At 34.6% G+C, this 25,371-nt stretch overlaps 2 protein-coding genes across 3 annotated transcripts in view; both read left to right on the forward strand.

Moving 5' to 3' along the window:
- Positions 1-25,371, forward strand: part of LOC142354692 (uncharacterized) — a 361,988-nt gene that overhangs the window by 251,974 nt on the left and 84,643 nt on the right. Inside the window, exon 1 of one of the 2 annotated variants that reach the window (XM_075407055.1) lies at positions 24,412-24,423. The exons of the other annotated variant lie outside the window; for it this stretch is intronic. The gene's annotated coding sequence lies outside the window, so the exon portion shown is untranslated. Of the gene's footprint in view, positions 1-24,411; positions 24,424-25,371 lie in introns of those variants that run through there. 2 annotated transcript variants of the gene reach the window in all.
- LOC142354549 (ephrin type-B receptor 3-like) overlaps positions 1-25,371 on the forward strand; it is a 60,032-nt gene that overhangs the window by 34,057 nt on the left and 604 nt on the right. The window contains exons 11-18 of the mRNA XM_075406869.1: positions 14,909-15,186; positions 15,884-16,009; positions 16,440-16,625; positions 17,014-17,237; positions 17,709-18,023; positions 18,430-18,620; positions 18,826-19,051; positions 19,253-19,547. Of these exons, the coding sequence (XP_075262984.1) occupies positions 14,909-15,186; positions 15,884-16,009; positions 16,440-16,625; positions 17,014-17,237; positions 17,709-18,023; positions 18,430-18,620; positions 18,826-19,051; positions 19,253-19,547 (1,841 nt within the window). The remainder of the gene's footprint in view (positions 1-14,908; positions 15,187-15,883; positions 16,010-16,439; positions 16,626-17,013; positions 17,238-17,708; positions 18,024-18,429; positions 18,621-18,825; positions 19,052-19,252; positions 19,548-25,371) is intronic.

Genomic DNA, 25,371 nt, shown 5'->3' on the forward strand with positions numbered 1-25,371 from the left:
ACAGCTTAGGGTGAAATACTGACGTGACAGGTTCATTATTGCCCTTCCCAAGGTACAGAAAGGACACGAATTCGGTCGCTTTGTGCTGTGTTTACATAAAAAGTTATAATCATACGATTTAATGCGTAAGGAAGGAACAATTGATCATTGTTTTCAGAGTTCAGTTAACTTTTGCGCTGTTTACATTACATTTGTGCCTCCCATCTCGTTGAATTAATGTGGGGGTTAAGGAACTTTTCCTCTCCTCCAGAAGTCAATTATTTCAGCTTGCCATCTTTTCACGTTCATTTCTATTTCCAAAGGAGGTACATTGTCAAAGTAGATCAAAGCAAAGGGCGCTACAATTGAGTTTTGGGAGACATTGGGACTGTTCTAATCGACTATACCGTCTTATGTGCCCTGTTAAAAATACCCCCCTCCCCCACCACCCGGACTTATAACTCTAGTTCCCTCGGGAAGCGACGCTCTAATTGGGGAACATTGTCTCAATTTAGAACCAGCCTCTTTTTTCCTGAATTTCCTCCCGTTCCTCGCCTCTAAAACCATTTATTTGTTTTAACCCCCCTCCCCTCCCTACCCTTACGGGTTGTAACTTCCAACTAAAAGAAACATAAGCCCGCTTTGATGTAAATAACAGGGGTATAATTCTTTTAAGTAATTGACTCGGTAATTGTGTTAGTTAGTAAATAGAGTTTATCAATTTTCAGTCTTTTAATTGCGGAAATGGCGCCGCTATTGTTAGCAAATTAATGCGGCCATTGATAGCTTATTTGCATTTTTCAGCGCACTATTTTAATAGGCCTAATAGAGCTCTGAATTTTGAAAACTTCCTTTTTCATGTTTCTAACTTATTGACGTTAAATTGTGACGTCCGCGCTTGAGCGGAAGCAGAAAACGTGTTTATTACATGCGCGTAAGGTATCGATACGAACAGAGAACAATAAAACCATTAAATTGTCAAAATAGATGCTCAGCAATATCCCGCAGGGCGCGTGTTTTCAAATTTTTGGATATTCTAGTACAAAACCGTTGAATAGTTCAGTTGTCATTTTAAGTATGTAATTAGATAACATGGCGGGTCGGCTATTCATATCATGGTAGAAAAGGGGTGAGAGGGCGCCTGGGATAGATAATGGGTCGCCGTGTCTTTTCAAAATATTATCTATAAATTATTCAGATGTTTAACAAAGCAAATCATACAATGCCTGTATGCCTCTCAATTTTCATATTAAATTAATTACGATATGAGATCTGATTACACCAATTCTGCCAGACGGTTTAATAATGCGTTTCCTACCATAGCAGTTTAAATTGTTCCTCAACTAGTAAAAACCATTTTTACTTTATTTGAGTTTCAAAGCGGGGAAATGTGTATGCATCTATCGCTGCATAAACATATGTTGTCTGATATGGATTTAACATTTGAATAATGGATAAATTTGTCTATTAGTTCAAGTTAAAAATGAATTAATAGCTCTAATAATATTTTAAATCCCTAGATGTATTAATGCATGTTCGTATAGCTGTGCTGTGTGTTATTTCCTATCTACTGCCTGGACTTTGAGTCACAAATAGTATGCTAGACACAATAACATATGACTGACACGGACTACTAGTTCTCTCCCTTTCTTTTGTTTTAACTTATAATGCGTAGGTTTTTGTTTTTTTATTCCTTCCTTTCATATAAAACATGTTTTCCCTACATCCGGAAAAAATGAATTTGACGTAATGCTACTTCACTGATGTTTCATGTCTGTTGGCTTTTGTTGACCGCGTGTGTTTTTGTGTTCATGCTTGGCAGCCGAACCCCTCCTCCAAAAAATTCATTGACTTATAATTTTGTAATGCCTTTCATAACGTATGTCAAACGTTATGGACAAAATGTGCGGACTTTTTGTGTTCCATAATGACTGAATGTTGCGAAACTTTGTTTCCGTTCACATCAGAAAAAAATTGCACTTATTTGGCCCTCTTTAAGGCTGTTTTATAAATCAAATGATTGGTTTGCGAGTCAAGTATGTTTGATGAGAAATGAAATGCTTCAGTTAGCTTTGTGAAATGGGTCAAATCAACGAGAAATTTAGCTGATACGTGTACGCTGATTGCTTGCATTCTCAAAATCCTACCAGTTTTCTACCAAATCGTTTTCACTGATATAGTATTAATATATCTTTTAAATTTTCAACCATCATACTTCAATACAACTTGCAACTTTTGTGATATCAGAAATTGCGATTACAGGACAAGAATCGTCGATAAAAGTTTTCTTTGTAGAACTAATAGTGGTCACAGATGTCATAATTTTTTCGATTTGCGAGCTATAAAAAGTCGTTATCGGTGAGACACGATTTCAAAATTTATATTCTTGTGCATTCCGACTAAATTTAAGACAGGCTCGGCCTTTTTTCAATGAATCAAGGTTAAAATTCAGATACGAGTTATACCGAAGTGGATGACCTTTGTTTGTTTACAAGTAACGCGCCTTATTTTTTGACCCATAGAAGAGGTTTCTGTACTTAGAGGAAAGGGCTCTGTGGCAGCTATATATCCGTCGATCTCGCTACATTAATTCAAATTTTGACAAATTTAGATTATTTCTCGTATTGCAGAAAAGTTTTTTAGCTGGAAACTAGAACTGATTGTTATCAAGCTTTTAATTTCGTAGTGGCTGATAAATATACAAGATCTAAATTGCTTTGCACCCAATAAAAATTCAGAGCCTTCTGCCAACGCTTTACTACATAGTTGTTCCAACCCCACTTAGTAGGGGCAGGAAATATATTCTCGAATGGATTTTTTGTTCAGTCAATTTTCGACGATTGAGATATTCATCCTAGATAAATATATGTATCATAAACCCTTCAAGTATAGACTTGGAGATAAAAACTTTTTTTCAGTTTCGTTTTCGAGGAGTAATCGAGGTTTAAATTTTTGTGAACATTTGATATTTGACGTGATATTGGGTTTATTTTTAGCGTCAGTTTTGTTAAATTTTTGTATCATTTTGCGAAGTGTTTGTACCAATTGTTTTCAATTTTTTCGCTGAAAAATTACGTGTTTCAAATACGCAATCAGTGAAAAAACGTCTGTTTGCGTTCAATCAAGTGTTCGAAATCCATTTTTTAAAAGTTTTCACGATTTTTGTTTTCTGTTTCACAGAGAGTCACTATTTATATCAGTTTTTGCAATGACAAAACCTCATTTATGTTCAGAGGAGATGTAATTGACACATTTTGTTTTCGGGGAATGGCTTATGGTTTTTGGCTTCGTTACCGAATGTTTTCGTAAACTTCTAATGATTTTTTGGGCTTTGCCTGTATTTTTACACTTTCTGTAGTACTATGACTTAGTCCCATTAATTGAAAGTGGTATTAGCTTTTGATTGATAATTAAGTGAATTTATTCAATGCTTTGCGTTAATACCTAATGGCTGTAACGACTATTTGAAAAAAAATGCAAAAAATAGATTTTGAACTTTACCCCAATTTTAAAATCATTTCTGCTAACTTATTCTTCGGTCACATTAATTTCAGATCCCATATAGTTTTTTGCTAACAGAAATAATAATCTGTTTGGCTGTTTTTCGTTTTAACAATACCTTTATGACTTTGATACGAGCTCTCAGAATTTTTTTTTTGATATTTGGATTCTTGATATTTTTGGGTCTTGAAGTCTTGTTACCTTACCAGAACTTCGCCAATGAATGGCGTTGAAAAAACGCTCAATTGACCCTATTCAATTATTTCGGTTTTGACTGCTGTTGTTATTTTATGAGGTTTTATTCATATTTTATGTTTTGACTGCTGTTGTTTTATTCTGATTACCGACTGGTCTCACTAGCTTCTTTTGGAGTTAAAAATGAAGTGAAATTACTGCTGAATATTTTTGGTTTCAATGGCTTTGACGCAATGAGTTTACATTTTCATAAACTTTGTTATTTTTTTGATACTTGTTCAGAATTTTGGTTTTTTTCGAGGTCACCACTGTATACAATAATGACAGATCTATTTGTTGTTGAAAAGAGGCTCTAGGATATATACAAAGACTTGTATTAGAGAGTTTTTTAATAGCTTTGAGAGTCTCCTCGCAATTTCAATATGATTTCTAGTTTTTTCTGGTGTTTTTCGTTCTTTTTGTGGTCATAAATATTTTAAATAATGACAGGCTTCATTTGCTTTGTATTAAAGTACAATTGTATATATTCAATGACGTCAAATGACTGCTAATGGTTTTATTGGTTTGGATTTTGTTCCTTTTTCTTCTTTTTGCCTATCTGTAGCTTTGTCTCATCAGTGAGAGGTACCATCCAGTTTCTTTAGATTCAAACTCTGGTCTGCCTATTGCTTTTGTGTTATAACCGATGTTTGATAACTGAGCCAGTATGCGTTTTCATTAAGTATGTAAATAGTCAATGTATTTTTCTTTCAATTGTCTTTTCAACTTATGCCCTACGAAAAGGTCCCATTGAATCAACCTGTTGTATATTGAGCATAATAAAATAAATAACTGAAATAATAATATATAATGTCCAGTTGATAGCTAAGATTTGTTTGGCTCCAACACTTCGTTTTCGTATCTCAAGTTTTTGAGTATCTCTGTATCTACTGTTATTTTGTCCTGAACCATGGTTTATTTTCACCAAAGAAGGATGTTATTATCTTTGAAGGAGATATGTCAGAATTTGTTAGTTTAAAGCTGATGGTTGCTGTGATTTTTGAAATAATTTGTGTTCTGAAATGAATTTTTGAACCTTGACTATTTTAGTTATTTAGTCTCATTAGTAACATATGCTTTCTTTTTAAGGACGAGTGATTTTTTACTTGTGGGTTTGTTTGATGGCATTTGACTTTTTTCACTTCTTTCAAAATTAGGTATTGAGTTTTTGCTGTAAAAATTGTCTTTTTTTGTTGTTATTAAATGTTTATCTTGTCTTAATACTGGCAGGTCTCGAAAATTTCGAACATATTTTCAATTGGTAGACAATCATGTAAAAATGTCGATGAGCAGGGTCGGAACATTATGTACGGGCGACTTTGCCGACACTCCTTGTCGCCCCGATAGAATATTCAACTTTTTAATCAAAACTTTTTGTCCTGTACTGTACCCCGCATTTGATGAAAACTTAAAGCAAAAATTCAATTTATTTAAGTTACTTAATTAACCTATTTAAGATTAACTTATTTAGCCTAGAGAAAGCTGGCAACAAACGCTCGGATGCTACAATAGTAATAATTTTTTTTTTAAAAAAAATAGTCAACTGTGCATTTCTATTCATAGAAATTTTAAGTTGTGAATGCTCATTGATAGCTCTATGTAGATTTGTGGATAATCGACTCTTCCGCTAATTTAGTTCAGTGACCGTCGCCAATAGTCACGTCTTTAGTTAAGTTAATGATTCTTAATCAAATCTTAAATGTATGAAATTCCTCGTTCATGCAGCAAAAGCTGAAGAGAACATGTTTTGCGTTTGATGTTGAACAGGTCATTCATTTCATACGTTTGCAATATCAACTATTTGTTCATAGCTAATATGACTGAATTTCTAATTATGACTAATCTGAATTCATTCAGTTTAATCAAGCCCTGCTATCAAGTCAAGGTTTCTTTCGCCTACTAATCAGTCAGTCGATATTGAGTTCGTGAAGTAGGTTTCTTCAGTGTTGATCTAATGCGGCTGCTTAAGAAATTTGGGGCGCCAAGATTAAAGGAGTTAATGTGTTTATTTTGGTCAAATAGGCTCGTATTGTTTGGTCAGCATAATTAGTCTGTCTTTAATGTGAGTAAGTTGGGGCTGACTGTGAATGTATGTGTAAGTGTGGCGGTGTTTGCTGTCAAATCATAGCTAGGCAGATCACAATCTCTGTTTCCTTATCTCCTCATTACCAAGGTTGGATGTTTTTGCCAGCCACTATTTTCTGTGTAACTTGTGTTAGAGTGTAGTATACTGTTCGGGCGGACGTTTGTTGTTCTGGCCGCCATCTGGAATGAATAAATGCCAGAGCTAAGTTGACTTTTAATCTACACTTCGTTTATTCTCTATCTTTTGGGATCGACAGCTATTTGGAGGTTTAATCTACGTTTGTTCAAACATTATCCGCCGTTTGATTCTGTAATTAAACGTGCGCAATTGCAGGTACTAAAGAAACGAATGGGGAAACGTTCGTCCACAAATTAATCAAGATATATAATTCAAAAAAAGAACATTGTTAATTTCCTCTGGTACACATAAGAATAAAAAGCAAATGGTAAAACAGGCAATGTAAAGTTAAGAATATAACATTATGTAAAATTATAAAATCATTAAATTACCTAACTAAAAATTTGACCTTACATTAGTAAAAAAAATGGCCTAAAATGCGAGCATAAAATGTTCTCACAATTTTATATGTACATCATGAAGATTAAGGAATAAAATTAAAATCTAATGCTTTCAATGTCATCTTTTATATCAGTTACTTTTGGGTCCTTCAAAAATTCTTTCCAAAAATATTCTTTCAGTTCTTTTTTTAAGGAAGCTTTCGATGTTGTTTTCAGTCTAATATTAGAAGGCAGACTATTGTAAATTGGAATGGCTTGTGCAATAAAAGAATCAGTTAAAAACTTATTGTTCTTTCTTATATCGAACGTTATTTTTTTTTACCTGTCATGTTGTTTTATTCTCATGGTAGAGAGAGGTTCAATTTTATATGCTGGAAGATCGTTGCTGAGTTAGCGAAAAAAATATTTTGAGCACTGATATTTCAAGAGAAAAGAAACCGGTAATATTTTGTTGCGAAGTTTGAGATCTGTAGACCGATCGAATTTTCTCCTATTAAAAATGGTTTTTATTCCCCAATTCAATTGTTTTTCTAAAGTTGTGAGTAATGACTTTTGCAACCCTATCAGAATTAGAGCGGAATAATGTAGATGACTTTTTACTATTGCATTAAGTAATAAGATTTTCGTTTTCTCTGTTGAACTTTTACTTAGTGTATTCAAAACTATTATTCCACAGGCCATTCTCTGAAGAATCTTTTTCACTTATCCATCAAATTTTAGTTTGCTATCAATAATTACGCCAAGATACTTCACACTATTTGATTCTGCTATTCTTTCATTGTCGACATTCAGAACAGTATTTGTTAACCTCTTCCTGGTGCTGAACACAATATATTCTGTTTTTTGTTGGTTCACCACTAACTGGGACTTTGCAAAAAATCTAAATATATCCTTTTGCAAATATATCCTTGTGATATCAAGTCCTTTGAGAGAATTTCGTCCTAAGTTAATCTGCTATGTTTGATTTTTTGATCTCATGGTGTCCATTCATTATGCTCCCTCATGTTTAGCTTGCCTGCGCCTAATATTTTATACGCCAAATATTATATACGAGCTGTTGGTAGATACACTAAGATGCATATAATTCATAATAATGATTAGTAAGTGTAGGCAATGCGACCAGAAAAAGTAATTGGCGAGAAAACTAAGCAAGAAGGCTCGGTATTATGCGTTTGTACATAATGTTCTGACCTCGCGCATCCACATTTTTGGCTTAACTGTCTAGCAAACGAGGAAGAGATAATAGATGTATGAATAAAAATTGCTGAATGTCTGTTTTTGAAGAAATAATAAATTCAAAATAGCGTCAAAATAAACCTAATTTAAACAAATTAATTTGCTTTGCACTCAGAACAACATGGTACCAGTCTTTAATGAGACTCGGCAACAAATAGAAAAAAAGAACAAAGATGGTGAAGTTAAAAAAATACGTTCATATTTTGTGAGAACAAAAAATATCAAATAGTGAACACCATTAGATATCAACTGAAATCTTTAAATACGTTCTTGTTCAATCATACCTCCATATGAAGACATTGAGACCTGTCGCTATTGAGAAGATGTCGTACGTCTAGAAAAACAAACGAAAAATACAAACGCAAAAAAAATTGAATTAAATTTTGCGAGAAATAGGGTGTAGAAGCCTTTAATAGCATAATTTATACCTTTAAAATAAGATATTATCAATTGCACCTTGTTTGAACCCCAATAATGTTATGTTTGAACTCTGGATAATAAGACTAGGTTACAAGTAAACCAGAAAAAACAAAAGGGCAACACTTGTTTTTTTTTCGAGAACAATTAACTTTAAAACATTGGCTTCCAACTGGAATCATTAAATATGTTTCTGTATTTCTCCAAAGAAAGCCATCAAGATCTGTAATATTCAGACAATGTCATACGTCTACAAAAAGAACGACAAAAATTAAAAGTTAAATTTAAATATGCGAAAAACGGTGCTGATGCCCCTTGAAAACGAAATACTTAGATATATTCAGTTGTGCCTTTCTTCAACATTAATAGTGTGATTTGTAACTTGTTTTTAATGAGAGTGTGCAACAGGTAGACAAAAAAGAATATCAAGGTGCAAAGTTAAAAAAATACGTCTATATTTTAAAACATTTGATTCCAAAGTCGTGAAAAACTTTAGCTATCATCTGAAATCAGTGAATAGGTTGCTTTGTTCACCCATAGGAAGCCGCTACGACCAGATTTTTTCAAGCGACTACAATAAGAACGACAATCAAGGGTAAATTTGATTAATTTCATTTATTCTACTAGAAGACGGTTTGTTCATTTTTTTTTTGTATTAGGAATACCCGGAAAAAATGGTTGTTCTTCCAAATGTCAGATAGAATGATTATTGTTGAGGGGATTAAGCAAAGATGCGGCAGTCTTGTGTGACCTTCTTCATGTGTTAGAAAAAATCTCATAAGAATTTGCTTATTCAAATCTTTTCAGTGGCCAATGATACTTTTTGAGATCTGATGATAAGACTCAGTACTAAACTATAAGCTTTGAATCTTTGGAGTGAATCGATAAAAATGTATTTTGGGCTAGGGCGAAAATGGTTAAACTATCCTAATATGAAGGCTCAGTGAACCATTTTTTGATAAATGCTGGATAACTACGCGGGAAGTCTGCATAATCCTGCACAAGTAAAGGATGTGGAAAAGTTTTTTTTGATGAACGCACTTTGGTATTTAGTAGCGTTGTCGCTCGAGGATGTGTTGAAAGACCGAAAATCCAAACCCTGTTTATGTCTAGTTGTGAAATTGAAATTTAAGTTATTGATAAATAATTAATGTCTACGAGATTGTTGATATTTTTTTTGGTATTGTAAAATTTGTTTTTTTTTTAAATCTGATTTGTTTTGAGTATTTCTTTTAAAGAACAGAATTTGTCCCGATTTAGCCAATTGTCGTTCATTTTTTCTAATGTATCGGGAACAGCTTTATATTTTTGCTATTTTTGTTGACCTGACAAACTCGAAAAATGAGTGAGGACTTTAGTTACATATATTTTGAACCTTTTAAAGCTTCTGTGAGTGACGCAAAAAGTGATTTGTATCGTTGTGCTTTCAACTAATTTGAGGGGTTATTGTATTTGGAAATGTTCGTGAAGTAAATCTGTATTTTTTAAATAGTCAGTGGTTGGGGAGGTTTTATGGAATTGTTTTTTTAAACATTTTAATGGAAGTAATGCTTTGAGTTCAGAAAGAAAAATTGCTAACCCGTGCCGAACTCCAAGTCTATATCAGTACTAGGCAAGTCTAAATCCAAGTCTTATTTCGTTTTCCAGTACTGGGCAAGTCTCAAAAAAAGTCTGACAAGTCTTGGCCAAGACTTGGGTAACACTTGCAAGTTGATTCCCTAGTCAAAACCAACTTTTCAAAAATTTCCGAGTGAAATTTTCGAATTCAAAAAAAATTTGCAACGTGCCACGATTTTGGCATTACTTTTTGTTAACACTTATTATCTTTTTGGTTCTTCAGAATTTTTGGCTCTCATTCTTCTGATGCAAAGCGTCTTATAGAAAATAGATTTGTACCCGATTTTTGTTAATTCAATAATTTGAGTGACATTTTGGCGATTGCAACCTGTTAAATGTAGCCAAAGGGGGAATATTTTCATGCTCTGAATTAAGTTTATTTTCATTGAAGCTATTTTTTGAGTGAGAAGTTATGTTCTAAGATATTCATGTTGTGTCTTTGGAAAACAACGAGAATATGGTATCCTGTTTGCTCTTTGAACACAACATTGTCTCCTTCAAATTAGACCAGAGAAGTTTTCGAACAGGTAAATTTGGTCAGTTTGTGTTAAGATTAAGTTCAACTCCCTAGATACCAAATGTTCCGAAGCTCCGCTGTTACCCATTGTCAAAATATTTTTGAAAACCAGATAATGTTATAAATCGTCTCAAATTTAATTCCAAAATGAATGGTTTATTCTCCTGTGTATTCTTTGCCAACTTCAATATAGCCAGCTACATGTATTATCATTAAAATTCAACATATCCTCTAGCTTTGAAGGAGGACATGTCAGAATATTCTCACCATTATCTCAATTGCCTCAAATCAAATTTGACAACTCAATTTGAAGAGCTTCTACCGGGAAGGGAAGGAAATTAAGTGCCTCCCGAAAGTTTAGGCGAGGTGACAATTGCTTTTGTCTTTGAGATCGTGCCTTTCAAGGGTACAATTGTAGTTGATAATCGAGCACAACTACCACCAACCCCCCCCCCCCCCACCCCACCCCCACCCCTAATGGCCCCTAGGATGTTGGCTTTGTACCTTTGTGACGGGAGAATTTATAATGGAAAATCTCCTTTATCCCTGTGTGTATGAATGCCACTTTCCTTCTCTCTTGAACAGCAAAAGAGAGATAGAAAATGTAGGAATGAATAGGGAAAATGTAGCCATAAATGTAGGACAGATAATCCGGGATTTGAGCGCCAAATGGTGGAAAGCCGGCCGGTCTGTAAACGCTGCTGATATATTAAATCGACCAGCAGCACCCGGCTAAGCTTTTATCAGCTAACCGTCATTTTGTAACGACTTATGCGCCTATTTCTCGACCATGCACTTTCTATATCTACCTATCTCTTTCTGTTGCTTAGGGCATTCAGTGTATACGTAAAATGGCGAGTGCAAATATTTTTGCCTCAATGGTTCGCTTCTCCATTAGGTGGTAAGCTAGCATTTAAGAAGATGGCAGTTTGGGGCTAAGTTATTTTAATAGCGAAAGACTAAGTTTGCTTTTCATTATTATCCTACCACTTATAACCAACAGTATATAACCCGAGTTATAACCTGACTATACTGTGTGTGTTCTATTCGTTCTTGGCCCGAGGATGTTTACTCTCTAAGTTGAGATATACGTACTCAGGCTATCTTCTCCGATTTTCCACTAGACTTGATTTGATCTCATTTTCACACGGACACTAACAGGCCCCCGTAGAAGACAAGACACGGGGACATAGAGGGGGCGAGAAATTGTTTTAGTTGGTTTCTGCCTGCAACAATGAATCACTCGCTTCCACAAATAGAAGTGTGTCTACAATCCCTCTTTTCCCAACTCTGCCTTTTCATGCACTTCTTATAATTTCTTCTTACACCAGAAGTGCACTTTTTCAGAAATTTTGAATTTCAGTGAATTGCTTTTATTAGCGAATGCAGCCTTTTACATGTACCAAAAATACATAGTTTTTCTCTGCGCTGAGTTTTTCATGTAAATAGCCAGCTCAGATGCATCTATTTGCCTAAATATTATTTTAACGGAATTTCATGGAAAAATAGGCATAGCTTGAAAATTTCTTCCATTTTTTCACTAATGAACTATTATAAGCGCACGAAAAAGATTTCAATATTTTCGGCGATTCATTAAACCCAAGACAAAGATTAGTCACTCTAAGTTGAAAGTGAATCGGTCGAACCAATATTAAACTCAACCACGATTGCACCCCACTAAAATTTACAATAACATGCTGAATAAGAATTCTGGATCATAAATTCACTTACAGCAGTGAGCGTTTTTGGCCAACAACGCAAATGTTTGTTTGATACGAAAGAAAAATTGATATTCAAAATAATAGCGAGCACATGCTTTTTCTGTTCTCACGTATTTTGAAAAAATGGGAGAACTGTATGCCAACCCCACTTTTTTATGCAGACAATTTATGACTTTTCTGAGGGCATCTCAGACTAATATATGTGGTATTAATTAGAAGCTCTCTGCGTCTAGATATTCACTACGTAGAAATTTTAAGAATTTTGTTTTGAATTAACGCAATTTAGCTTGATTTTTTAATCAAGTTTATTCAGTATTTGGTCAAAATTCAATCATTTTGGATTGGACAACTGGCAGTTATCTTTGAAAAAAGTGTCTTAGTCGTTTTGTCAATGTCTTCGTCGTTTTGTCAATGTCTTCGTCGTTTTGTCAATGTCTTCGTCGTTTTGTCAATGTCTTCGTCTAGAAGAAAACTTAAAAAAATGTGTTTTTTGAGAAAATATTTTGGCCAATATTTAGTAATTTTTCTGAATTTTGAAAATGTTTTCACCCATTTTCAGCTAACTGTTTATCCAATGTTGAGTTCCTTTTCAATGTTTGTTATTGTCCTGGAAAACAGGGAGAAAATCAATTGAGATCTGTGTTTTGTTTGTTTAATTTGTTAATAAACAATTAATTTATGTCACTATTGAAGTTCTCTTTTTCATACCATACTTGTTTCAATCACTTAAACAGCATTTAATTCAAATTTTTAAGAGCTTCTTGTACTCTGAGAGCTGTTACTGATTCACCATCGGAGAAATTTTAGGTTGTGTTTGAGTGCAGGTTTTCTAACGTGTTCTTCATACACTTTAATATTTTTGAAGTAAATTGATTGCGTGTTTTAAGACACACATACACACGCGAAAAAAAATCAGCTTCAGGCCCTGAACAACCATTTTTTAGGAGAAATGTTTTTTGCGAGTTCTCGTCGACGTGGGATGTTTTGATTGCTTTTTTTGCTGTGATCCCCTTTTCAATGTCAGATGTCTTTACGACTGATTTTAAAATGCTACATTTTTTTGTTACTGTCTGGCTTCATTAATTCGTTAAAGCTGCGGTAATTCACTTATGATTCTGCTTAATACTTTTTATTTGAAAACGATTGTTCTTTTAATTTTGTTTAGTTCTACTTTTTCATAATTTTTTTGGTGATATACCTGATCATCATTGTGGTTAGCAATCTGCACTGTAAAAAAACGATCCTGATGTAACTAGTGTTTTTATTTAAAGTCATGAAATTAACCTGCTGAGAAAAAATTTGTGTTTTCCAAAAGTTACTATAAAATTTGTCGATTTTATCCGTATGTTTTCTCACTTTATCTCTACCTCCCAACTTTTATTGACAGCTCCTTTTAATTTTCAATGAGAACATTTTGAGGCAAATCAGGATTCAATTGGTCAGTCGTTTTGTCTATTTGCAAATAATGTGTCGTTTTTTTTCGGGAAAAATTTTACTATTATAAGTCCAAAAAGGTTATAATTTTTTGAACTCACTGCTGAATTATCAGCTCTCAAATTTTCGCCTGAAATGTTTTTCGTCTACCTTTCAATGCTCCTTGTTAACTTTTTGTTCTGTCTTATTTGACAAAAAGTTTTGTGACACCTTATTGAATTTTTAAGGTTTGCAGCTCAAAAAATAGTAAATTCATTCGTGGAGTATTGAAACAAAAAACTAGTTTTACAAAATAAACAAAACTTTTTGAGGTTGTATTAAGTGTCTCATTTTTTTCAAACAATTTTTTACCTGCTTTTGCGGCCTTTTTATATTACTGCCTCATTTCATTTTGACTTCTACCTGCTATTTAGTTCCTTCGTTTTACCAAAAACACATTTAATTGCTTACCAAAAACATATTTAAGGAGAAAATTGAGATACGCTTGCTTCGTTCATAATTTAAGCCACATAATTGAATTGATTGCGACACTCAAAATGGAAACTACTATTCCAGCTTACGTACTGAAATTATTTCCTTTCTGAGTACACATGACTAATTCCGCTGTTAAGGATAGTTTTCGGGTTTGTTTTTGTTTATCTAGATAAAATATGAAAACTTTGTATATTTATTGAATTTTAAAGTTTAAGTCACGATTACCAATTTTTTTTAACCAAAAGTTTCTTTTGAGAGAGTTTAAAACAGTTTTAACACTGATACGGAAGCCATCAGTTTGACATAACAATTGTTAGTCTTTAATTTCTCAATGAGCTGAGAATTTACTGCATAATCCAAACGGTCAATAATGCCAAAAAAGGAAACTTAAATGATTTATTTTTAGTAGTTATTTTTATTAGAACTTCGTTTGAGGAAAATTCTTATGTGAACTTTTATTAATAATTTGAGTGCAAAAGACTATTCTTTTGTATATTGGTTGATGCTAAAGCACGGGTTTTTGCAATGTCATTTCAGATATGTTGATATGATGTATCATGCTTTCAAATGCGAATGTGGGAACATTCTGTGCCGCGCACACAACAATTTAGCCTTCTTGATTTGTATATGACGGTCTTGAAGCTGATAGAAAACAGGGCCCGAAAATGAATGCGTGACCTAATTACCTTAGTGACGACAACGTTGCTAATTTGATTGTGTGAAGTTATTAGGTTTAAAACATCATTTGAGGTCACTAATGATGAAATAGGTCACGTTCAGCATTTTGAGCTAGCTACATAATTTTGCCTCGGTTAACTATGGGGAATTTGGGCGTAGAACTGTTTTTTGTGTATTAAACCTCGATTAACTTAAGTTCTCCACATGGCAGTGAAAATGATAATGGGATCAGAAATGATAATTGGGCCATGTACTTCGTAAATATCACGAACTTTTTCTACTCGTAATTGTCAGTTTTGTTGAGATTATCATTCTGAAAAACATTATTACTTCTGCTTTTAAAGATTTCTCTCATAAAAAAATGTCTACCCCTTAACAAGCGATTTTTTTTAGATTTGCAAACATAGCATTGAATTTAACGTTTGATATTTTCGACGTCATACTGCAATCAAATGTCTATCCTTTTTCTGCTTTTTAAAAATGGTCTTTGTTTCAGACGTGCCAAGAAAAGGAAGCAGAACAAGTTCAAATACTCTCTAAACGAAGATGGCAGACAGAATGGGTTTGTCACTTCTTCACATCATACAGGTGTATTGCAACAGCACCCTGCCATTGGTCCTTATGGTTCTGGACACGAGGCGTACCCTTATGGGGTGTCTACTTGGGGGTACCATCCAGCTGCTTCTGCCACTGCAAATGGACATCTAATTGGGATGAACCCACTTATGTTCAATCAACAACACGAACACCTGTTGGGTGCTGGAGACATAGACGGTATGGCAAATGCCAATTCTAAGAATTCGAAAACTTAGTTGCAAATGATATGTAGTTTGCTAAGCATATTTATCGGTCATCAAATGACAGCTTGTATCTGGTGTTCTCCCCCACTTTAGTCTAATCAGGAATGAACAAATCAATTAGTTCATAAAATTAGCTATCATCGGTTAGAAATCTTTTCCATTTCTTGATTTTTCTTTTTGATATCGAAGTTTACTTGACTTGGTATCGTATAGCTTTGAGTAAAAAAAATATATCGTCAACTTTATTTTCGAATGCGAGATGTTAGTTCGCCGGGATCACAAAACAGATCCTTAATATTTACAAATGTAACAGCAAAGAGCGTGGTGTAATGGCGTGATGAACAAAATCAACTCAATGACAATATACTTGGTAGTCTCTTGATCCCTCTGACGTATGTAAACAATATACATAAAGAGGGTCCTTACTTTAACCCACTCCCCCCGCCTCACAACATGACACTGCCGACATCGAACTCCAAACCGTCAGGCGACAATCCTTACAATCCCTTATAAGTTGATCTTGGAGGAAAGCAATCGGACATCAGTTGTCGTGCAATGTTATATTACAATTAGTATCGCATGGTTACCCTTACTCGGATGACTGTTAACTTTTTCCTGACCCAGCACAGAAATCTTTTATTGATTTTTTATTTTTGATAATGGTTTTCTAGGTGGTGACATTGAGAACAACTACGATGACCTGGACACGTTCCAGCGAGAGACCGGAGCACCCACTGACTTTGTCCAAAACAACATTTCAAAGAGCCAGCTTTCCTGCAAGGAACAGATAGGAAAAGGTCAGCAACCCTCTATTCTAAAAACACCTCAGTAGTCATTTTATGGAATCGCAAAAATCTTTCCCTTAGCAAAATTTGCATATCACATATTTGATCACGAATTTGTGGATCTGATTATTGTCATCGGAAAAATCATCAATTATGTCAGATTTAATTATAGGGTCATTAGAGATCATCCCTGCAGACATTCGGGTTTTTACCTACCTTTTCTGGATGTAATGATTAACATCAAATATGACACAATATATGGAAAATTAGATCTTACTGACCTATTAACATGTGGCGTGAGCCAAAAATAGGTTTAATATTTTGGAATATTTATTTCGTCTGAGAAAAAAAGGATAAATGGTTGTAATGTATATCTGTGTATTAGTTGTAATGTGTGTCTTGGCGACTGTTTGGAATGTATATTGTGAATGTGTTTATCCAGGTCGATTCTCGACTGTGTTCCGTGCAAGATACTCCTACCAGGAGAGACACGGTGGACCTCTAGGCAGCATAGTAGTGGCAGTTAAAGAGCCAAGTGTAGCCTATGCTGCGGATTTCAAACGGGAGATTGAGATCATGGCCAAGATTAAACACCACAACATTGTCAGACTCATTGGAATTGTTCAACGTAAGTGTCAACATAACGTACGAAAACTCATTGTTCCAGCCCTCCAAATTTGCAAATTCGATGTTACTTTTATTTTTCGATGTAAATTTGAACCATATCGCTGAGGTGTCCGAAAACATTTGAAAATCGTATGATAATTTTGTGCTGAAAAGAATACATTTGGAGTCTTATGAAACATAAAGTTGAGACATATGAATTTTGAAAAAAAAACCTGCATTTAGGTCAAGGCCTCAAAACGCTAAAAAATGAGAATCGCCGTTCATAACGCAGCAAATGCGTAATTCGTGAAGTATATACTGTTTAGATTTTTTTTTTCGTAAAGTGATGAGTAATATCGAATTTTTGTATTTGAAAGAGTAGTTTATTCTGAGCTGTTGTGTTTCTATAGCAACGGACAGCAGTGAGTTGCAGCAGATAGTGATGGAGTACATGGACTATGGCTCATTGGAGCAGTATCTCCACTGTATCCGACCAGCCTTTCCTGACCCCACCCTCCACCCACCTGGTACTCCACAACCACCCCCTCCCCTCTCTGCCTCTAGCCTTCTCTGCATACTACTAGATGTGGCCAATGCCATGGACTACCTGCACAACAACAACTTCGTACACAGGGTAAAGTTGCATATATTCAGCCAATTTATCCTAAAAGTGCTCTTTTCAGATTTTCACCACACTTTAAGATATCGAATGTAACGTTTTGTGTCATTTTTATAAAAAAGCATCCGTTGCATACCCTATGCGCATGCTTTTAAAGCAGATCACTGTTCAAATGTTTTCTGAAATGGTTTCAGTTAGAGAAGCGAGTCCTATCGGCTGATTACTACTTTTAGGTTGATGAACAGATCTTTCCTAATAACTTTTCCTATTCGATTCTTTGTATTGACTTGACTTGCTATTGCTGCTCAAAAAAGTTACGCACGTTTTTAACTCAGTGGTTTCTTATTGAATGACAGGATTTTACAACATGTGTTAATAAGTTCAGAAAGTCCAAGTATATATAAACTATATTTTGATAAAGATATAAAATAGCTAATCAAAGTTGAATACTGAAAGCGGGTAGATGGTTAAACTATGAGTGTTCAGGACTTGGCTGCCAGAAACGTCTTAGTGGGTCGCCAGAAGGCAGACATGAACCCCTATCACACATTGGAACAGGTGCTACCAGTCACGTGCAAGCTATCCGACTTCGGATTGTGTCGATCAGTTGACAACACTGAGGGTCTCGTTTACGACTTCCTCAACTCTGCAAACCCTCTCGTCCCCATCAGATGGCTGGCACCCGAAGTAGCCGAGCAGAAGTTGGCAACGTTTGCGGGTGATGTGTGGAGTTTCTCAATTGTGACGTGGGAAGTTTTCAGCTATGGTCAAAGACCATATTGGAAGTGGGATTCTGCGAATGTAAGTAACCATTTTGTCTCTTCAGGTTTTCTCAGATATAGCATCAAATTTTTAATAAGCGTGAAAAAAAAGCAGCTAAGTTAATTTTGGTCCAATTTTTGTACGCAGAAGTGGCAGTCTTGGCCGCAATTTGAAAGTTTAATTGAAGTCGTGTCGTGAAATAATTGAAGTTGTGTTCCGAGTTCTTTCAAGTGATTGCAGAACACTAGATAGATCGCGCAAGTCAATGAAGTTTTGATCAATGAAATCTTGACCCAATTCAGATAAATGAAAATTTTGATCGAATTCAGAACAATGAAATTTGATCAAATGTGACAATCCAAGTGAAATAAAGCTGAAAAATGCGTGTTGAGGTCGAAGACATTTTTACGGGCGGTATATTGGGCATTATATGGGAATGTTTCAGATTCTGAGTGCGGTGAAGGATGGATACCGACTGCCAGTGCCTCCGGACTGTCCTCTGGCTGTTTACGAGGAACTGCTCTCTGCGTGTTGGTTGGAAGACTCCACCCAGAGACCCCTCTTTGAGGACATCGTCACTCGCATCCATGAGTTCCTAGAAGACCCCAACGTGCTAGAGGTCTACCTCAAACCATCGTAAGTTCTGTGTGTGCAATCTAGTTTTAAAACCTACAAGGCCCTATGATCGTTTCTTAATAGTTTCCCAGTAGAATATTTGGATCCTCGTGCGCGATATCGATACCAAATTCCAAAAAGTTTTCAGTTTTATAGTCCACGTTATTGAGAGTTTGTTTACATCTGTTTCTCCGCGATTGAGTAAAAGCACAGTTGTTTGTTTTAGTAACTTTAACCCACTACACAGCGAGGCAAAGGAGCTGGTGTTGAAGAGTGAGAACAGTGTTGAGAGATGGCTCCGACTCCTCAAAATGGAAGTGCACTGGCCTAAATTCAGAGACAGGAACCTCTTCAACCTCACTCAGCTCACCAAAATGTCTTACAATCAGTTGAAGAATGATTTGGGCGTACAATTAGTCGGAAATCGAAGAAAGATCATACAGTCCATTGAGGTCAGTATACCCTCCTCATGTAAAATAACGTTTTTTTTCCTTTCATACGTTATTTTGAGTTTTTTTAGCTGGTCCAGGAATTAATTAGTCGCCCCTTTTGAAATCGTTGTCGTCTGTCATTAATTTTAGGAAAACAGTTGTTTCTATTTTAAAAAGTAAATGGCGAAGAAATCGCGAATTGAGAAACGTAAATGCTTTTAGGTCATCCGGGAATTGCAAAACGAGCAACAGTCCTCTACCTCTACTTCGAACCCGGCCAGTAGTGGCTGTGCCTCTCCCTCCACCGCAATGATGGCTAGTGCCACTGGCATCAACTCATCATCAGCTAACAATTCATCCTTCGTGCTAACAAACAACAACCAGCAGAATAGTGGCAATCTTCTAAACAGTCCCACGTCCTCTACTTTCTCCCAGCACACAAACAGCACTGCAGCCACTGGGAGCAGGCGACCCACGTCTACGCTAGACACAACTACTACAAGTGCTGAACATGCAGGTATACAAGCCTCTTTTTTTCATTTGAACTCACTGATTAGGAAACATTCACTTCCTGTCTTAAGTGATGACTGCCATGTGTTTATGAGCCAGGTAGACTTTTTTACCTAGTTCAATCATCTATGAGACTAACTGATTTTAGTCTCAGGAAGAGACGGCTCGTGCGGCACTGTGACGCAGGGCACCAGTTGAAAATTTTTAGTTAAAGATTTTTTCTTTACGGATCAGAGAAATGTTATGAAAATTTTACATTTTTCCAACCGCTAAATCGACATTCTTGTGCATCAATTTTTTCACGCTGGTTTGTTCTGGTATATACTGATTTTGTTTCAATTAATTTTGGAGCAATTAGAGAAGGTATGTTTAAAAGTTAACAAAACATCAGTTGAGAAGAACGGAGCAATGCTGAAAATTTTTTCTCTCAATTTTTTTCTTATGTGAAGAATTGAACCCTTATTAATTGCTCTTGAACGAAGTTCATATCAATTATTGTAAACGTGTGTCTTCTTTATGCAAAATTTTTGCTTGACAATTTTTACTTTTCGGGGACTTTTACGCCCTTTACTTTTTGCGTTTCGCGTGATCTAAAATTCTGTCTCAATCACAATTTCAAACAGCTGAATTTAATTGGTGGCAATTTAATACTAAAAGTCAAATGAAAAGTGCGCCGAGACTGGTGCCATTTTTTACTTTAAATATTAATAGTGGTATATGTTAACCTCTGTGGTTATTTGAAGCCCACTATCGAACTTCTTAGTCCCATTTAGCCCCCCCCCCCCCCCCGACTGAAGCAGGCTGCAATTGATTCGAGCTCCCACTAGTCGTTCAAGAGCAATTCTTCCGACGTTTAGTCGGTTATATTTTACCTGGAGGACATGGTCGTGGAAAGTAGTTTGCAATAATTAAGAAAATAAAAAATTTTATTCACTATAATATTTTTATCATTTAAATTTAAATTATTGAAAAGACTCTAGAGTTTTCGCTAAATTGGACTCGAGACCAAATGGACTGCTAATTACTATGAGACCAACTCGAAAGCGCGAAACTCAATTTAAGTCTCTAAAGTCAAAACTGTTGAAAAAGGACTTTCGTTCTTTCCTCGTGTTTTTCTCGTGAAATGTTTTTGATTGACCCCTAGAGAACCAGTTTACTTATTGCTAGGAGTTGCTAGGTAATAAGTGAATTTATTCTGATATTTAAAAGAAAATTATTATTTTTGTACTTAATTTGTGTTTTTTCTTAATGAAATGAAAAACATACTAGAGACTGCTTCACAATTTCAGCTAAATGAATTGAACAGTCGAATTTAAACCATTTGAGAACTTACGATGTCAGTCAATTTAAGCATAAGGAATAAATAACAGGAAAAGAATAAAACAGCTTTTTCTCAAAATTCTAGATTTTGTTTTTTGGTCTCAAGTACCGTTATTTGACCAACTCTGTGAATGTTCATTTGGGATCAGCTGAAGTGCCCGCAGAAATGTTTGAAACTTAATTATTTCAAAGGTCTTCAGTTTCCTCTTAAATAAAAAAATAATGTTCAAATACTGCTTAGTCAAATAGTCTACAAAAAAGACTTACTTTTAAACAAAATACTCTGTCATCGAGCAAGGGAAGCCAGCAAAAAGATGAATTGAGTCTTTCTATATTGTTTTGTCTTTTCTTAGTTTTTTAAGAATGTTCCCATAGTTTTATGTATATCAGAAGTATTAGTTGTTCATTTGAACTCTTCGTTTTGAGGAAACAAATACTACATGTTTAAAATTTTAAATTTCCAATTAAAAGAAGAAACTGAACTTTTCTGTCTTTTTTTCATATTTTTGGCGTCTGCTTTGCAGATTATTTTTTGTTTCCACGTGTTGTAACTTTTTTCTGTTTTGGCTATATCGGAAAACTATTGAACTGCAAAAGAGATTTTAAAAATTGGAAAACAAACTGAAAACTGAAAATAATAGCTAAGACCAAAATAAAAAACAGTGAAAAGTGAAAGAAAAAAATTTTCCCCCCTTTTTGCACTTTATTCTGCTTCTGAATCAAATTTGTATAAACCGGCCAAATTTTCATAATCTATTCAATATCCTCTCCTATCAATTCTTTTTCTGTTCCTTTTTTCCGTACAATTTTTTGAACAGCTCCCTTTTTTCGAACCGCGATATTATAGTTTTTATGAAAATCAGAAGTAGCCTGTAAGGTCTACAAAATCATGTTTTCTTTTTTTCGCTCCGTTGCGTAAGCAAAAAGTGAAAATTAATTGAAGAAAAAAGCTGATTGCAATACATTTTCCGTTGTGAAAAATGTTAGAACGAAAAGTTATTGTTATTGTCTGTGGTATTCCAATTTAAGGTGATTTTGGAGCAATATAAACTAATCTTGTTTTTCAGCCATGATTTTTTGACTGGTCTTTGAGTTGTTTTGAACGTCATGGTTCAAAGTTTTGTATAATTCTCACTCTCATGGGGTCTGAAAAAATTTGGGTGAAGTGTGTCCGGAGTTTTCACTTCTTGAAATTGCAATTTTTATTGAAATAGATTTCGTTCAAGCTTGCAGTTTTCTTATTTTAAATACTTAGTGACATTTCTTGCGATATAATTAGTTGTGGTCCTTAGCATAGTGGTATTATTGAGATGACACAAGTGTTATTGTTCCAGCGCCTTCAAATTTATTATGGACGTGAGCCAGGCCAACTTCTCATTCGATTTTGATCGATCGGTATCTTTGCGAAGAGATGCAAAAGAGGATTCACTAGAAAATAGATTGGTCTTTCGAGAGTTCTATTTATTTTTGAAGAAAATTGAAGCTCAAAATTTAATTTTTCACATATTTGATCTTTATGCTTTGTTTTGTACTTAGAAAATTACACTGCATATTAAAATTTTAACGTTATTTAAACACTATGGAAATTCTGTTGGAATCCTGATTATTTCCCTCAAAATGGAAAAATGCCATCGCTCTTACATGCCGGTCCAGAACATGATTACTTTTGGGAAAAAAACCTTTTGTAATTCTTCATTTTTTGTCAATCATTCACTTTGTCTCATTCATTGAACGAAGAGCTCATTTTCATCAGAAACATATCTAACGTTGTCAGTACTTCCGGTTGTAAAATTGAAATATAAAAGGAATATTAATTTTCGCTGACTTAAATAAACTGTTTACAGGAAAGGAATTGATTTAGGTTAATTGAAAGTAATGATTGAGTATCTATGACTGCTGGACACCGAACAAATCAGTAGGCGCAAATGTTTTTGAATTTATTGGAAAGCTGGACTAGATAGGAGGCAAATATTTGATAAAGGCATATTTTTGTTTTTATCGAGCACAGATATTTTTTTATCGAGCACAGTTTTCGTAGTGTAAGAGCATGCATATAAATCAATCATGTTTGAAAGCAGTAATCAGATTCCTCAGCAAAAATTGTTTATAATTTGTTCGAAATGTAGCATATTTTAGAAAATTATGAGAACTTAAATAACCTATCCCCTCAATTGCTTTCCTTTTGCTGTTTTCCGTAAGTTTTTAAACAGCTGGCCTTTTTCAACCTGCGTTATTTGTATTTTTTTTAAATCAGAAGTCGTCTGTAAGGTCTACAAAATGATGTTCTTTTTTCGCTCCGTTGCATAAACAAAAAGTAAAAATTTAGCTGACGAAAAATCCGCGGGGTATGTATATTTTCCATTTTGATAAAAAATAGGTTGGAACAAAACGTTATTGTTAATGTCTATATATATCATTCAAGTTTAACGGGATTTTATGGCGATGTTAACTGTTTTTAGCCATGAATTTTCCAATGATCTTCGACTTGTTTTGAACGTCATAATCAAAAGATTCGTAACTTTTTGTTAGCATCATTCTCACTCTCCTGGGCTCTAAGATTTTTTGATGAAAACTCTGTCCGGAGTTCCCATCTCTTGAAGTTATTTTTTTTGTGGGAATAGATTTTGTTCTTCAAACTTTCAGTTTTTATTTTTACTCTAAGTTCTGAGTGATGTTTTTAGGATATGATCAGTTGTGGTCTTTAGCTTAGCAGTAATATTCTGATGACGCAAATGTTATTGTTCCAACCCCTTCAAATTTATTATGAAATTAACCTCAAAATAAAGAAAATGCAATCGCTCGTCAATGCCGGTCCAGAGCATGGCGAATTTTGAGCATAACATTTCATAATTCTTCAATTCACTTTTTCTCATTCGTCGTTTCTCATTCGACTTTTTCATTCATTTTTTTTTACAATTAGTCGTCTTTGAAAGCAGTCATCAGGTTTCATCAGCAAAAATATCATTTGTAATCTGCTCCAAAGGTAGCAAATTTTAGGAAAAAATATGAGAGCTACAAGATATTGCTAAAATTTACCTGTTTTGACAGAGGTAAAAGAAATTTGCTTTTTGTTTTTAGAACTCGAGTGGAATTCTCTTGAAAACTACAGAACATGTTATGGTTTTCAGATTTTGAAGACCGTAAAATTTTGTTTTTGGGAAATAATTTGCAAAGGCAAAAATGGATAAAATTGCCGAACGAATTACGTTATTGTTATTTATTAGATATGAAAGATTTGCAAAGAGAGTTGCGAGTTTTCAAATGAATCAGACTGTTTTTATTTAGTTGTAATCATGTGATTTTCTTAAGAAAACGAGCAGCTAATTTTTCTACAATTGTTATTGGCAATTCATCGAGGCTATTAACCTGTATGAATTTTTGTTTACAATCAAGTTTTTGGGCAAACTACTTATAGAGTAAAGCGTGTGTGAGTGTCTAGTGTCACGCTTAATCATGATTGCATTTGTCCGTAGGACTGGTCTTCAATAAACAAAATAGACGAATTAGACTTTATAGAGATTAATAGAAGAGAAGTGATAAATGTTTGAACAATCTTATTAAATAGCTCAATACAACTGGCATTTGTTTATATAATTGAAGCTTGTACTCTCATGCTTTGCCCTGGTATCTAAATGTGTTCCACATCTATAATCATGCATGATTTGATTATAAAGATCGTTGATCGTTTGTTGTGTAATTTGTGGTTTGAAAGTCCAATTTGCATTGGGAGTTTGATCCTCGGATGGTGCAATGATTGTGATTGATGAGGTTAAGTAAAGATTGAGAAGTGGTCTCAAAGCCAGAGAGAGAAAGCTATCAATCGTGGAGAACTATTTTCGGGCATTTTCAACTGTTCTTCCCGCAGTAGGATTGAGTAACATCGTAGTCGCTGAATCATGCATGTTTGCTTTGTACTCGCACTAAGGAAAGATCCTTTCTAAAGTCAGCTTATGACGATGAGGTTTGTAAGTTGAAAAACTTCGTTTTACTCAAAGATGTAATTTTGTTATTTTCACGTAAGAACTTGCTTAAGCAAGGGCACCAATGTTTCGAAAGTGTCTCGAACAGATCACATTATTATCATTGCTTTTGAGCAAAAAAATCTCAATTGTGATCCTATTTGAGCATTCACTCTTACGTCACAATATGGTTTTCATCCCACCCTCATTAGGATGGGAAGGTAATTCGTATGCTTCAAAGGTGTTGTAAGTCAATCATAAATATGAATGCAATCAGAATAAATTGTTTCCCGAGGTTTCCGATTTTCTCGTAATCGGTGTTTGTAGAGTGATGTCTTGTGTATCTTGTCTTATGAGATCGAAATGAATGCGAATCGTAACCTTGAACGCGACATTCTGAATAAGTATATATTTGTCGTCGATTTGGACTGGACGATACAAAAATTTCTCAAACCATTTCAAAATAATTTAGCTGGAAGAACTTTTGGTTTGGTTCAATAGTTCTCATGCAGTTTTATAATTATAGTTAAGGAAGCAACTTTTTATGCGCAC

This window comes from Convolutriloba macropyga, chromosome 15 (genome assembly GCF_964194025.1).
Source record: "Convolutriloba macropyga chromosome 15, txConMacr16.3, whole genome shotgun sequence".
NCBI classification, from domain to species: domain Eukaryota; kingdom Metazoa; phylum Xenacoelomorpha; order Acoela; family Convolutidae; genus Convolutriloba; species Convolutriloba macropyga.